Source organism: Rattus norvegicus, chromosome 11 (assembly GCF_036323735.1).
Source record: "Rattus norvegicus strain BN/NHsdMcwi chromosome 11, GRCr8, whole genome shotgun sequence".
Taxonomy (NCBI): domain Eukaryota; kingdom Metazoa; phylum Chordata; class Mammalia; order Rodentia; family Muridae; genus Rattus; species Rattus norvegicus.
This window is the reverse complement of record NC_086029.1, coordinates 81,155,832-81,172,363: the sequence shown is the minus strand read 5'-3', so window position 1 is coordinate 81,172,363 and position 16,532 is coordinate 81,155,832. Positions and strand designations below refer to the sequence as shown.

At 46.3% G+C, this 16,532-nt stretch overlaps 1 protein-coding gene across 1 annotated transcript in view; it reads left to right on the top strand.

The window, feature by feature from the left end:
• Lmln (leishmanolysin like peptidase) overlaps nucleotides 1–11,034 on the top strand; it is a 69,643-nt gene extending 58,609 nt beyond the window's left edge. Inside the window, exons 16-17 of the mRNA NM_001415730.1 lie at nucleotides 335–545; nucleotides 6,764–11,034. Coding sequence (NP_001402659.1) covers nucleotides 335–545; nucleotides 6,764–6,864 — 312 coding nt within the window. The 3' untranslated portion in view covers nucleotides 6,865–11,034. The remainder of the gene's footprint in view (nucleotides 1–334; nucleotides 546–6,763) is intronic.
• The last annotated feature ends 5,498 nt before the right edge of the window (nucleotides 11,035–16,532 follow it).

The following is a 16,532-nucleotide window of genomic DNA, read 5'->3' as shown; positions in this document are numbered from 1 at the left end:
CACATGTGTGTGAAGACCCAGGAATGACTTGGGTGCTATTCCTCAGTAGCTGCTCCATCTCCTTTTTGAGATAGGGTCTTGAACCCAAAGTTTGCATGATTCAGCTAGTCTCTCGCCAGATTGAGCTAGACTTGCTGGTCAGTGAGCCCCAAGGACCAGCCTGTGTGCACCTCCTCACGCCTGGCATTGTGTGTGGGTGCAAGGATCTGAGCTCAAGTCTCAGCACTCGCACACCCAGCTCTTCACTGGCTCGTCCCTTCCCAGCCCCCATTTTTGTGAACTTTAGTATCCATCCAAGACTCTTACTGACTTAACCTTTCTCCCCTACTTGAAGGTTTCTTGTTCTCCTCAAGGTCTAAAGGTTTGGGTTCAAGACACCTCATATCTGTGTAGCCGGGCAGGGCAGGTCCTCCCGGTTCGAATTCAGATGAATGGCTGGATTCACAATGGAAACCTACTGTGCCCCTCCTGCTGGGACTTCTGTGAGCAGTGTCCACCAGAAACAGACCCTCCAGCTGCCAACCTGACCCGAGCCCTTCCTCTGGGTGAGTACTCGCCATGATTGGTGGAAGGAGAGAAGGTAAAGAGAGCTGTTCCTTACAGGATATTGAAATGCCCTTTAGCAGGGCTCTGGAGTGGGCCAAGCTCCTCCTCCTCTGACTTGAGGTTCTCTGGGAAAACCCTGCTTCCTGCTGTTATTTTAAACTTGAAGCTGGTAAACAACCCAGGCTTTTGCTGTATAGCCAAGGCTACCCTCAAATTCACATAAGCCAGGCTTCCATGGAATTCCATGGGAGTGGTCTCCCTGCCTCAGTATCCCCAAGTGCTGGGATTATACATATGTACCACAATGCTCATCTGTTTATTTTCTTACTATGTGTGCCACTGCTAAATCTTCTATGGTTTTTATGAGACAGGGTCTCACCAGGTAGCCCAGGTTTTCCTAGAAACTACAATGTTGCCTCAGATTAGCCTTGACCCTGGCCGTGATCCTCTCCAGACTCCCAAGTGTTAGGATTGTCATAGTGTACCACCATGATTGCCATGGGTGCACCTTTGTCACTGGATATATCAGAACATATTTTATTAATGAAATGGTATGGAATGTTATGCATTTTGAGTAGATGTTTGCCTGGAGGCAGGAGATACAATTTAATTTTCAAACTACATCTTAAAATATACATTTTTCTCATATTTAAACTAAGTGAACAAAAGAAACTATATTTTAGTTATATCATACTCTGGAAGACTGGTCAGTGTATAGAATATTTCCTTCAAGAGCATGAGGGCCTGAGTGTAAATCCTCAACACGTTTGTAAAAAATCTAGGCATAGTGGCTCTTGCCTATAGCCTCAGTCCTTTGCAGAGGGGTCAGGAAGATCCTGGGGGCTGGTTGGTCAGCCAGCCAGTCATTGAGCTTCAGGCTCCCTGGAAGACCACGTCCAGGTAGTATGTGGACATGAGTCTCTGGCTTCCATACACACCTTTGAAGATATGTGCACACATGAACACGTCCACACACATAAGCTTCTCAAAATAGGATTGGCACCAACAAAGAGGAGCAAAGGGCATGAGACACAGTTCACATGACGCAGAATGGGAAAGGCGCTGGCTTGTAAGGACAAAGAGGCTCTCACTAAAGGATAGCGCAGGGTAACTGGTTACTCCTGTCTGAAACATCTGGAAATAGAATTGTTTTGGAATTCAGAGGTTTTATGATTTTGGAACATTTGCATATTTAAGTGAGCTGTCTTTGGCATGAGACCTAAATCTAAAAACACAAAATATATTGACATTTGTATATGCTTTATACGCATGCCCTAATAGTAATTTGATACAGTGTTTTTGGTGTGTCTGTGTTTTAATCAAGTCAGATAAGGAATTTTCCTCAAGTGGGGTCATCTCTGTTCCCAGAACAGTTTGGTTTTGGAGCCTTTTGGATTTCAGGTCTTCAGAATAGGGATACTCTATTCTTGCATTCAGTCCATGAGACCAAGGTGACACATTCCAGTGTGTTCTTTAGAACCAGGAGGAGGTTGGAAAGGACTGGCTTCAGAAGGCCTCAGTGAAGGTGTCCACAGTGAGCATTAATAACAGAATTTATGAATCCTTAAAGTATGACTTTAGCATTTAATAATACTAACAATAAACATTTCATGCAGTTTCCCCCAAATGTTAGTGTTTTTAATAACAGTTAAGTGAGAATGGGTTCCATGATGTTGCAGTTTGAATACGATGGCCCAGAGAGTGGCACTATTAGGAGGAGTGGCCTTGTTGGAGGAAGTGTGTCACTATGTGCATAGGCTTTGAGACCCTTCCTCATGGCTGCTGGAAGTTAGTCTTCTTCTGTTGCCTTTGGAATGAGATGTAGAACTCTTGGCTTTTCCAGCCTTTAGCCTGCTAGCCATGATGATTATGGTCTGAACCTCAGAACCTATAAACCAACACCAATTAAATGTTGTTCTTTGGTCATGCCATCTCTTCACAGCAATGGAAACTCCTAGGACACATGGCCTGTCTCAAAAAAACAAACAAAATGTAGATGGCTTTATACAACTTACGTTTGAAAGTTTATACATTCTAAAGTTAACTTCATGTCTTTTCCAAAGCCTGGGTCTTTCCCCACCAAAAGTCCTTTAAGTACAGAGCAAGGCTTGGTCTTATCTGGGCTTTTTGAGACAGAGTCCACCTGTGTAACACAGGCTGGTCTGGAACTCATGGTGATACCCTCATGTCAGCATCTCAGGTGCATGGTCAGGCACCTGTCACCGAGCCTGGGTCAGATGGTGAATTCAGAGGGTTTTGTACATGTGTTGGGGGTCTTCAGGACAATCCTCATTTGTCAGCTCCCTAGAACGATTCCCAGGACTTGTCGCAGCGGGGGCACATGAGGCAGAATCACAGAAGGGAAAAAGACACAGGATCAAAGTCCAGAGGAGACTGCTTCCCAGGTGGTAGCTGGGAGCCATCTTAGCTGCAAAGCCCCTCAAGCTGCTGTACAGAAACGGCCAACACAGCTCCACTCAGCCTCCTACGGCTACACTCGTAACAGCACAAGGAGTTATTTCCAATGGCACCAAATTCTGGGGTCCTGTCTTAGTTAGAATTTTACTTCTGTGAACAGACACCATTTCTTCACCTTGAACTTGCCTATCTCAGGCTGGCCTTGAACTCAGAAATCTACTTGCCTCAGTCTCCTGGAATTGAAGGTGTGCACTACCTTGCTTGGACCTAAGTTTTTCATGACCACTGTCCTCAAGATCCAGATCAAAAATCCTTTGTTGTCTAGCCACATGATCCAGTTCACAAGTGTGTCCTCCATTTCTCGATTGTAGTTCCTTCCAGATTAAAAGTCCAAACTATTCCTTGTTCAACTGCAAGCACAAACACTAAGCTTAGCTGGGTGGGATCCTGCCCTGACACCACTGCTCCCTCAATCTCTTTATATCCTTGAACACAGAATTCAGCTCCATTTTATTTCATGGTGCCCTTTTATTATTATTTGAACCATATATCTTGTGTTTTTCCTTTCTAAACTTACTACACTTGTTCAGTACACTCTTGATGAGACTTAACCAGAGAACAAAGTCTTTGCTGGGTTTTTCAATGCAATTAATACAAATCTCTTTACCTTAGCCTCGGGTAGACTCTTCACCAAGATGCCACAGAAACAGTCTCTAGCCCACATATTGAAATTCTTCTCCACTAAAATGTCTTAGGCCAGGTCCGCACAGTTCAAATCACTCTCAGGAACAAAGTCTTCCGCATTCCTACTGAGATACTAAGACACACTTACAGCATTCCATTGCTTTCCAAATCCAAAGTCCCAAAAATCCACATTCTTCCAAACAAAAGCATGGTCAGGCCTATCACAGCAGTACCCCAGTCCCTGGTATCAACTTCTGTCTTAGGGTTTTACTGCTGTGAAGAGACACCATGACCAAAAAACTGTTATAAGGACAACATTTAATTGGGGCTGGTTTACAGGTTCAGAGATTCAATCCATTATCAAGGTGGGAACATGGTGTCATCCAGGCAGGCATGGTGCAGGAGGATGAGAGTTCTACATCTTCATCTGCAGGCCTCTAAGAGAAGACTGACTTCCAGGTAGCTAGGGGGAGGGTCTTAAGTCCACGCCCACAGTGACACATCTACTCCAACAAGGCCACACATCCTAATAGTGCCACACTCTGTCCCAAGCATATACAAACCACCACAGGGACCCCAATTAACATAAGAACACAAATGGCCACAGACTGATCCAAAACAGATAGTCCTGAGAGGGTACCCATCCTTACACCTCGCCCAGATTTAACTGTAAGACAATAACCATCTCTTTGTTAAAGCGCTATGTGGGAGTGGGGCAGTGTTCAGACCCTTAGCAGTTGGAGTTAGGATAAAGGGGGAGTCACCTTTTTGGGTTCAGGGATAAGAGTCTTTGTACAGAAGCAGAATATGGAGAAATCAGGAGGAAGCCAAGTTCAGTCAAGCCTGTGAAATGTTGTTTCTACCCCAGGAGCTTATCATAGGCAAAGGATCTATTGCGAGGAGGTTGGGCAGCCGTGGTCACAAATGATTAAGTCAGGTGGCCCTTATATGCTCTCTTTCCTGCCCCCATAGGAGCAGAGGGCACCGTGAGTGAGTGAATGGGTACTGTTGTCACAGTTGTATCCAGGACCCCAGTGCCTCAGCCCTATAGGAGTGACAGGGACTTCAGAGATGACTCTGAAGATGGCAGAGCCTTCCTCAGGGTCCAAGTGGGAAAGATGTGTATGAAAACTAGCAACTTCAGCTTCCTCCCTGCACCCTTGCATACAGCCTGTGACAGCTCACGGACTTCCTACCCACACTAGAGGCCAGAGGATCATGAATTTGAGGCTGGCCTGGTCTACACAGAAAGTTCTAGGCCACCCTGGGTGTGCACAGCCCACTTAACCCTAGCTTTTCGGTGTCCATCTGCTGCATCTGCTGTTTCTTTAGTGGGTGTGTTCTCTTCATCCCTTCACCCCAGTCAGCCAAGCCCACTGTACTGGGCACAGCATCTCTTCATATTTCAGTGGCTTCTCTGAGACTGGCTGTGCTGCCACTTCTGTGAAGGAGCCCTGTAGCCCCCAACCTGCACTGATCTTCAGACTGGTACAGACTGTAACAATAAGTACACTGTAGCTGTCTTCAGACACACCAGAAGAGGGCACTGGACCCCATTACAGATGGTTGTGAGTCTTGTGCTTGCTGGGAATTGAACTCAGGACCTCTGGAAGAACAGACAGTGCTCTTAACCACTGAGCCATCTCTCCAGCCCAACTGCACACACAAGGTTTTAACTGACCACCTATTGAGCTGTGCCAGGAACTCTCATGCTCATTCTTTTTCTATATGTGTGTGTGTCTGTGCGTGTGTGTCTGTGTCTGTGTCTGTGTGTCTGTGCATGTATCGCTCTATGGTGTGTGTGTCTGTCTCTGTGTGTGCGTGTGTCCTCTTCTTTTGTTTTTTGAGACAGTTTCATGTGGCTGGCCTAATCCACAACTCCATCTTCAGCTGAGGCCGTCTGTGAATTGCCCAGTGCCTCCTTCCCCTCTCTCACTCTTTGCGTACCTCTCAGTGTGTAATCGGGATGATGTGCTGGGATAATGGACCCAGTCATCATTGCCCTACCTGCTTTATGCATGCTGGCGATAGATTCTAGGGCCTCATACAAGCCTGACCAGTATGCTACCGCCTGAGGTGCACCCCCAGGCTGAGTTGCTTGTCTTTAAAACAAGTATTACCTGCAAGTTTTATTTTTAAAATGTGATATTTTCAGTGTACTTGCAGGAGACACACAATTAGCCCACAGCAAAGCCTTTTTGGCAGTCATCACCCCTAATTTAGCTGTCTTGTGAATTCAACTACTTAGTACTAAACTGCTAACATTAAGGCTAATATTTAATAGGGCATGTGGCACATACCCAGCACCTATAGGATGGGGACAGGAGGATCAAGAATTGAGGAGACTCTCAACGCAGAGAATTTGAGGCTTGCTTGGGCTGCATAAGACCATGTATCTAAAAACAAATGAATAAACAAAGAATAAACCTACTAATGTTCTGAAAGAAATATAAAATGAATATCTCCATTAATTCTCCTTTTTTTTAAATACTTATTATTAGACACACCAGAAGAGGGCATCAGATCTCATTACAGATGGTTGTGAGCCACCATGTGGTTGCTGGGATTTGAACTCAGGACCTCTGGAAGAGTAGTCAGTGCTCTAACCACTGAGCCATCTCTCCAGCCCCAATTCTCCTTTTTTTTTTTTTATTGTTTCCATTTAGTTGGTTCCCAAAACCTTCTTACAGAAGTAATAGATTTCAGAATATTAAACTCATCACAGAAGTAATAATATATTTCAGAATATTAAACTCATTTGTTTATTTACTTTCAGACAGGGTCTTATTCTCACCCAGGGTGGCCTAGAACTTTCTGTGTAGACCAGGCTGGCCTCAAACTCATGATGATCCTCTCGCCTCTGCCTCTGGAGTTCTTGGGTTACAGGAGTGCACACCACACCTGTTTGTAGAGCACTGAGGGTTGAACACATGGCTTGCAGGGCAAGCACCCCACCACTGAGCTCTGACTCCATGTGTTCTCCACCCCCTCGCCCCTCTCTGAGCTCTGGCTCCAGGTCCCTCCATCCCCTCCCTCATCCTCTGCTCACCTCTCAGTATTTAACCGGGCTGATCTAATCGCAGACATGAGCCTGTTGTGCTGTTTTCTGCCCTAGATCTCTGCTCCTGTTCTTCTAGCCTGGTTGTCACGCTTTGGCTCCTCCTCGGCAATCTGTTCCCTCTGCTGGCCGGATTCCTTCTGTGTGTTTGGCACTAGGAGTGGAAAAGAGAATTCTCCAGACAACAGTTTGGTCGTGTTCCCACGAACAGAGCACAGGACCTGGGTGAGCGCAAGCCAGGCAGAAAATGCTGACGGCAGACATGGCATTCCGGATTCTGGCTTGGAAGTGCTGTCCACAGTAGGACTGTGAAGAGTGGGTCACCGAGTGTGACTGCTCCATGACAGTCACTGCTGACCAGCCACACAGCCACCTCGGAGTGTGGAGAGGAACTGCGCCAAGGTTCCTTAGGTCATGGATATGCAACCTCGTGGCAGTTCTGCAGTTCTCGTTTAAGCCGGGTGGACGGTGGGGTCTGCCACGATCACTTACCTCAGCATGTGCATTCATCGAGCATCCATGAGCACCAAGGTCCCTCAGACAGCAGCTGATGAGCTTGAGTCCAGAGTTTGAGTTGAGGATCCTATCATCCAAAGTACAAAACTGGTCATCAGGATTTCAGATCTCCCGCCACCATCGCACATGTTTTAAATGAACATCGGATACGACAGACACCCTCAAGTCATCACTCCTTGTCTGCTCGTGTTTGCCTTTCCTGCCAGCTGTGTGGCAGTTGGCTGAGCTGTGGTCAGTGGTGTTAGCGCTCTGCACTCAGCCGTCTCCACCTGAGCTTAGTGTCCACTCATTTTCCTCATTTATTTCATAGCAGCTTGGAAAACCATGGGAGAGGGTGGAGTACAGTGTGCGGTCAGAGGGCTGAAATCATGCAAACAGAAGGCGGCAGGGTTATACTTCAGATAATATTTACAAAATACAGTAATTCATCAAAACTCAACTGACCCCTTCTGGCCTGTGTAAATGTTAAAGGTTTAGACCTGGACAGGCTTGCAGTTACTTCCAGAAGTACTGCTAAATCACAAAGTTATTTCATAGACAAGAAGAAAAACTCGTTAAGACAAAGCCGTCTGAATTGCTTCCTAGCTGCAGAGTACAGGTTTGGGGTCCAGCCTGCCCACCGGCCCATCTGGACGCTGTTACAGCACTTGTATATTACCTCTGTTAACCTGTCACTTTCCTCCTGCGCTTGACCCTCCTGTACCACGTGGATTCTGTGAAGCAGTTCTCCTGACCAACCATCTGGGAACTTAACTTTGAAACTCTTTTTTTTTTTTTTTTAAAAAAAAAGATGTTTATTCATTTTATGTATGTGAGTACACTGCAGCTGTCTTCAGACACACCAGAAGAGGGCATCAGATCCCACCTCAGATGGTTGAGAGCCACCATGTGGTTACTGGGAATTGAACTCAGGACCTCTGGAAGAGCGGTCAGTGCTCTCAACCACTGAGCCGTCTCTCCAGGCCCACTTTGAAACTCTTTAACGAAAAGCGATACCCTGTTTTTCTCCCTAAAGATAATCAATTACTGTAGTGTTATAAACAGACTTTGGGACCAGCAAGATGGCTCAGTGGGTAAAGGTACTTGCCACCAAGCCTGAAGTCCTGAGTTTGATTACTGGAGACCACTTGGGAAAAGAAAGGAACTGACTCCTGAAAGTTGTCCTCTAACCAACACATGTGCATGCACACATGCACACACACACACACACACACACACACACACACGTAAATGTAAAACAGTTTTAAAATGAAACATGACATTTAGACACACTGGTCTTCCCTCTGTTCCACTTACCATATAGTTATTTCGTGTTCTAGTTAAGACATTTACTAGTGGAACCTGGTGGCCCATGATCCCAACACTTGGGAAGTAGAGGCAGAAGGATTATGAGTTCAAGGTCATCCTCAGCTGCATAGTAAAATTCAATTATTGGCTACATGAAATACTGTCTTGGGAGTAGATGGGAGAATGGCTGTGTCGGGGACCAAGCACTGTGGAGTGAACAGCAATGCTAACCAGCTGTGGTACCGCAGCAGCCTCAGAGTAAAGGAAAATTCCCCTTCTTTTAAGAGTGGAACTTTGAAATATGTTCTTGCATGCAGTGTAAGTTGGAGGGATTCATCACTGTGCAAAGCCGAGACTCCTAAACCCAGCCAACTGCAGCTAAAATGGTCGTCATCCTCAGACCAGTACACCGTGTTTGCCAGCGTTCTGCATTCTCTAAGCTGTACAAAGTCAGAGAAAAGCGAGTATGTTTCTAAAGAAATATGCAATATGCCAGCCACGGTGGCACAGGCCTTTAGTCCTAGCACTTGGGGTAGTGGATACCTGAGTCTATGACCAGCCTGGTCTACAAAAGTTCCAGACCAGCCAATGTCACATAGTGAGAGGAACCTGTCTAAAAAGAAAAAAGGAAATACATATTAAACCTTGATACCTATGGTGATTATGATTGAACCTACAAAATGTATAAAGAATTTCACCAAAAATAACAGTGGAGTGTCCTGAGAGTCCCTGGTAGGTTTGACGACATTTCTACTGTCATGAGGCAATGCCATCTAGGTAGTATTGTTTCCAAGCGGTGCTTTTTCTACTTGAAATATATTTTTGCTTTATATTTTAATTAATATTATATTTGCACTAATGACTTTCTGGAGAAAATGTTACAGATGACATTTTTTGTATATACATATATATATATTTATTTATTAAGCTTGGAATGTGGTGTCCCAGTATTTTCTCTGCACAAGCGTGAAACTTCATGCAGCCAGTGTCACAAAGCACTGGACTCCTGAGTGTTTCTAGCTGGGTTGTTTTGTCTCTTCCTCTTCAGTGAGCCCAGAGCAAGGTCACTGTCGCTTATCATTGATCCTACATGGTGTCCTTAGCAAGGCTTAGATGGTCACCCAGCCAGGAGACAGTGTAAGAGGCTCATTGTCATCCCTTAGAATATAGCAACTAAGAAGTCGCTTCTGCAGTCGAGATTTCAGTACAGGATCAGCTGTAGAATTCAGCTGTGAAGGGAAGAATTTGAATCAGCCTTCATGCTAGTGAATCCTTTCGCATCGCAAGGACAAAACCAGTCACCCATGGAAGGAACCGAGCAGGGTGCTCCATGGTAGAAGTGAGCTGGGGCAGGAAAGAGAGGGGGACAGCTGATCAGTAGACTGCAGACCCTTTCTGAATCAGAAATGTCAATGTTTCTAAAGACTGACTACCTCGGTGCTCAGTTCAGACATGTCCTTGTGAGTGTTTTAAGGTCCCAGGTGTCAAACATATCCAGTGAATTGTCTCAGGTTTTTGCAGAATTTACAGGAAGGAAGCCAAGCCATGTGAGGAGCCTTGAGCAGGATCAGGAAAGGAGCGGGACAGCCTTTGACAGTCTCTGTGTCGACTCCTTCGATTTCTCCTGCAGAACATCCTTCCAGTAATACTTACATTTTTCCTATAGGATTCTTATATTTTTAAGACCAAATGGGGATTCTAAAAATGTTATAAATTATACTTAGCATTAGTTTTTAACCTAAGTTGGCTTAGAGTTTATTGAAATTTAGATTTAATTGTATGGGTTGTAAATAGTTTTAGGAAGATACCTAAGTAAGTGTGTCAGAGTATTTCTTGAAATGTTATCACCAGTCTCTTCAATATTAGATTCACAGAGTCAGCTGGGCATGGTGGTCATGCTTATAATCCCAGCACTTAGGAGGTAGAGGCAGTAGGATTATGATTTAAGACCAGCCTGGGCCTCAGAGGGAGACACTGTCTCAATCCTACCCTTACCCTCCCTCCCCCCAAAAAAATTAGCATTCACAGCCATGTATACAGCAGGCTAGATGGTTGGTCTGAAATTTCACACTGTAAAGCCCTGAGACTAACACTTGACAAGGCCTAAGTCATGGCTGGCCCTGCTCAGCCTCCTGGAGTCTCCAGCCTGCACATTGTTCCATGCCTGGCCTCGATGACCAGAGGAGAGCCAGTCTCTGAAGACAGCTGAACTGTCCCAGCATGAGGTGGACATCACTCACAGTCTCACAGCTGGCTTCATGGTGAGCACTGGTTCCCCTGACATGACCTTTGCCCCTAGCCCAGGAGGCCTGATGTGCTGTGCTCAAGCGAAGCTGCTCACTGTGGAGCCAGGGTCAAGCTGGAAAGGCTTTTCCCTTTTAAATTAGGTTGGGACCGGGGAGGGAATGCTTTTATGTTTACATTTTTAATAAGATAGATTAAAAATTGTTCTTTATTTATGGTGGTGAACTTGAAGTGTAATGTATTCCTTAGAAGAACATGACTTTAATAAAAATGGAAACTAACTTGTAGTTTGTCTTTACCTAAAACCATTAACTTTTTAAAGCCTGGGTAAGAAACACACAGTCATGGACTCTACTAGGGAAAGATGAGGAGGTTACTACTGGGAAATAAAACTCAGCTTTACTTACGTGTGAAAAAGTTGCCCTACATCTAGAATGGGGACAGATTGTGTATTACGCTTGAAGAGGTGAGGGGAAGGAAGCAGACAGACCGTCCCCAGAACAGCGTGATCCTGCTGCAGCCGGGCCTTTGCTCCATGACCAGCCTACTGCAGGGACCACAGATTGCAAATGCTGTGACCATGAGAGTGACTTCCTAACTCATGTGAGTGTGAGCGAGCGACCATCCGCCCCAGCCCCCCACGGATCTGCCTTCCATTCTGCTGTGACACAGCCAAGCACTTTGGGCAACTGATCAGATGATAGTTATTGAACAGAGATCTTTCTGGGGATTTCCTAATAATCTTCAGAGTCTTTGTAAAGACTCTTCATCTAAGTGCCCACAACTACAAACAGAAAGTTCAAATCTCTGAATAAATCTAGTAGCATTTGCTCAGCACGCTGACGACATGCTCACACAGTGTCCTGTCTACACCTCTGTTTGGTATAGAACAGCTCACCCAGGGAACCTCGTTCCAGATTTATTCCCTTTTCCCGAGCCTTTCTCATGGATTTTGCTTTGTTTTGACATGGCCTCCGATACAATAGCCCAAGCTGGCCTTGAATTCCTGATCCTCTTGTCTCTACCTCTTAAATGCTGAGATTGTAGACATGCTCCCTGCCCCAACCCCCCATTCCCAGATCAGTGATTTGTCTGTTTAATGAAGGAGTTCAATTCAACTTTTATAGTTTCACAGAAGGTTCTGTTAGGGTTTAAATCTCGGTTCGTGCCCGGACAAAACACACCCAGACAGCATGGTTCCACCTGGAAAGGTTTAATGAGAGAAGAAGAGGAGAGGAGAGGAGAGGCAGTTAACCATGGGCACGTGGAGGGAAAGGGGGAGGGGTGAGAGAGAAGGGACAGGAACAGAGAGAGCAAGAGAGAGTAAGAGGGGAGTAAGGGAGAGGAGGGAGCAAGCAGCCCTTTACATAGTTAGGCACAGCTGGCTGTTGCTAGGCAACTGTGGGGCGGAGCATACCTGGCTGTTCCCAGGTAGCTGTTGGGGTGGAGCTTAGACAGAACACCAACAGGTTCAGGTTTAAATGTTTCAGAACAAGGAACTGATGGCTCGTTCAGTGCAGCGCTCACCATACCAGCAGGAGGACCGGAGTTTTCACCGCAGCACTTACATAAAATATCAGGCGTGGCTTCACAGGGCTTACAAGCCAGCTGCTCTTGCTCATAGGGAGCTCCAGTTACAGTGAGAGACTCCCCAGAATGGGGAGGGGTACATTCCAGTTCCGGAGAATCAGAAGCCCCTTCTGGTCTCTGGGGCCACCTGCACTCACATGGGGCATGGTTATTAGACACACACACAAAAGGTGGAGGGAAATGGAAGACACTTGAGCTCCATCTTCGGCCTCCAAATGCACGTGCACAAACAGGAACACACCCATGTGCACCGTACACAAATGTTCGGCCGGGTGTGACTCACACCGGTAACCTCAGTGCTTGGGAGGCTGTGTTAGAGATGCCCCAGTTCAGGGCAGTCCCCGGGAACAAAGTAACACCTTGTCTCAGAAAGTGAAACATTGCAGAATAAGTCAAGCATTTTAAAGATGGGGTCTGGGGCTGGCCAGATGGCTCAGTGGTTTGCTGCCCATCCTAACAATCTGTGTTCGGTTCCCAAGACCCATACGGTAGGAGAGGAGAACCAACTCCTGAATGTTGCCCTCTGACCTCCACATATACGCTGTGGCATGTTACCCTCCTCACAATAAAAACAAAAATTAAAAACATTAATTAGGAGATTTAGTCTTCTGTAGCTAACTAGTGCCCTTTCATTTTATATATGTACAAATGTTTTCTGCCTTTATATTTTACTGCTGATTTGATACACACGTGTATGGTACCCTTGTAGGCCAGAAGAAGGGATTGGATCCTGTAAAGGTGAAGTTCCACCTGACCGGTGTTATGGTAACCAAATTCTGGTCCTCTGAAAGAGCAGGAAGCACTGTTAATAGCTGAGCCATCTCTCATCTTCTGCCTTGATATCTTAAGATTCTATTATATATCTTAGGTTCAATATATAGTGGCATTCAGTGCCACCAACCTACATTTTTTTCAGTTTCAACAGACATTAAAAACTTGGCAGCTTTAAGCCTTAATTGAAACTATCCAAATCATAGTATATCCCGACAGCTCACCACGGTAGGTCCCCCATAGGTCCCTCCAGGCCTGTCAGAAGGGCTACAGGTTGATGACGTAAGAGGATCCCCATGTGTGCACACTCACTGGTGCTCACGGGAAGACTCTGACGTATTTAACTGAGGATGTGCAAACGCAGACAGGTAAGTAACCACAGAGAGCACTGGGTGTGCCCGCCTCAGCTCGGCTGCCCAGGGCTCCTAGAGCCTGCCACAACTGCACCACTGCCAGCTCTGTCTACCCCAGGGAAGGTCTGGCTGACGTTGGATACTGTCCATTGAAAGAGCGTAAAACGGGGAGCCGTGTCTCTCGCTCCAATCGCGGGGTGAGGTGCCCCCAGGAATCACAAGTAGCCGGCCTTGATGTAACAGCAGGAGGTAGCTTTTATTAACGAGATCCCTATTAGCGGGATCCCGGGTCGATACGTATCCCATACAGGAGACAGAGGAATCGACCCCGAGCTTCCAAACTCGGGGGTTTATATAGGGGCATTCGCGAGGTTAAACATGATTGGTCAATTCAAATGGTGCACAGTTACTTTCGGCGCGAAATTACATCAGCAAGGTGTACATGCTCTCTAGCAGCTCAGCAGGCAGGTAGGGTGGCTCATCTCACTCAGGGGGGTGAAGGAAGGGGAGGGGGTGGCTACAGATGGTCAATGTCCTTGGGGCTGATAGCTGGTTTGCCAAGTCCTATCTCTGGCTCTCCCTCAGGCACGTCCGGCCCTGCACATCCGGACTCTGACAATGAGTAACCTTTTTAAAACTCTAGTTCTACATTCCCTTCTTCTTTTTTGTTAACAGTTCTAATCTTAGAACTACATGGAGAACTCAGCTTCATCTAGCATAACAGATTGGTATTGTTGTCTTAACATGAGGATTCTAATCTGGACACTATCCAAGCCTATACACCAAGGTCATGACTAGCTTTTAGAACTTCTAAACTTATACAGACTGTGATCCCTGAGGCACAGTCCCAAGAAGTATTAAGAGTACTAACATATGTAATGTTACATCATTCGTAATAGAAATCAAGCCTATCCCCACACCTATCTTGATAGAACCCAGGACAAACATGACTGAATTTCCCTCTAGGTCCCAGCTCTCAGCCCCAACAGCTAGTACATGGCTGGTGAGGGCTGAGAATTGACAGCTGTCAGGGTGGTCAGCAGCACCAGGTATGGTCCTTTCCAGCGAGGCTCGAGTGTCTGGGCTCAGTGTAGCTGTAGTCTCCTGGAACTGATGGGGTGAGATGTCTCAGGGGTCTCCGGGGCATAGGCTGCTGTCAGCTGTGAGCAGATTTCTTTCTGTATCACCTGTAGGTCTTTTAGCCTGGCATACAAATCATTATTACTATGACATGTTGGTTCAGTAACATCATCTAATACAGTCAGGGGAGCTGAGGCCCCATATAAGATCTCAAAGGGGTAAGGCTGAATCTGGAAGGGGTATTTCTTGCTCTGAAGAGAGCAAGAGGGAAGGAGTGTCACCCAGTCTGCGCCAGTCTCCATGGTTAACTTGGTCAGGATCTCTTTAAGAGTTTTATTTATTTACTCTACCTGTCCTGAACTTTGAGGTCTGCAAATATAATGTAATTTTTAATCGACCTCTAAATACTTGGCCACACCCTGGCTTATCTTGGCAACGAAAGTAGGGCCGTTGTCTGACCAGATTACCTTGGGCACTCCAGACTGGGGAAGATTTCTTCCAGTATCTTCTTGATGACTATCGAGGCCGTCTCTTGCAGTTGTTGGCTTCACCAGGGCATTCAAGAGAAGGTAAAGGCATCTGCAGCGCTGATGTGCTGGGAGAGTAGAAGTTCAGCCATCCCAGATGACATTGTGTTGTCCACCATGGCAGCACCCACTTATCTCTGACCTTCATTCATGAAGAGAACTGTTCCCGTCTGTGGACAAGGTCCTTGGCTTTCAGCAGGGGTCAATCAGCCAGTCGCAGAGGTCTTTCCTCCACCCATGGGCTTCTGTCAGTGCTTGACACTCGTGCTGTGGTGGCTCCAGGTCCGGATCGGGCAGCAAGGTGACCAGATTGTCCCCAACCGGTGGAGAATCTAGTCCATGGCAGCTGACCAGTGGTCCCATCTTTTGGGACACTCTATTCAAAGGCAAAACATCAGCTACTCTATCACAGTTTAAGTCCTGGATTGGGTGATAATTGTTAGTGTCCAGCTGGCAGGAGTGATGTGTTCCAGGCAGAACAGCGCTAAGTCATTCATCTCCCAGCATCAGGTACTGGTGCACTGAGACAGATCTTAAGCTCCACATACACAGTCTGCAGATATGCATACACATGACCTCACCCAGCCATTTCAGCCCACGCAAGCCATTTTGGGGAGCAATTTTCTCATGAGCAAGGGATGACTATGAACTAGTGGGTTACCCGGCCCATGCCAAGGTCCACTGTTCTTCAGGCAGTCCATAGGTATTGTTCGTTGTCAGTAGCCCCTTGTACTCAAGGTCTTTAGATATTGGCCCACTGGGGGGGGGCATAGGAGCACAGAGCATTGGGTCCCTGTATCCTCACTTCCCTTCTATCTCTGTACATAGCCAGCACTCTAGGACCAAGAAGCTCTCCAGTGGCCCCTCTTGTTCTTCTTGGGCAGTCCCTGACCCAGTGTCCTTTTTTCTTTGCATTAGGCACACTGATCTTTAGCCAGGAATTCTCTTCTGTTGCCAGGTACTATCTTCCTAGGTTCCCTAACTACTGTGGCCAGTATATGTTCCTCTCTCGTCTTTTATCTCTCTTTAGCTCTCTAACTTCCTCTTCTTTTTGTCTCTTTTCTTCCCTAGCTTTCTGCTCTTTTTACCTCTTTCTCTGTAACTTGTAATAACTCTCAGCAACTTAACTTAACTCTTTAAATTTCTGTAACTTTCTCTTTATATCCTTTCCTTATCTTAGCCAGATTGTTGGGGCATTTTTCAGCCCCTCAGAGACCTACCCTTGGAGCCTGGCGGCAGACCTGGAGCACTCCCTACCTTCAGGCATATTGAATCCAACAGGCAGAAGTGAGGGGCCTTCCATCCGTGTCTGGAACCCTCTTTCTGGCCTCCAGTAGGATTCTGTCTTTCCTCAGTGGTAAAGAAGACCTGTAACAGTTACTAACAAGCATCTCAAATGGGATGGTGAGAAAACAAGAGAATCTTGAGAATAGAAGTCTACTGAAGAGGGCAAACAGC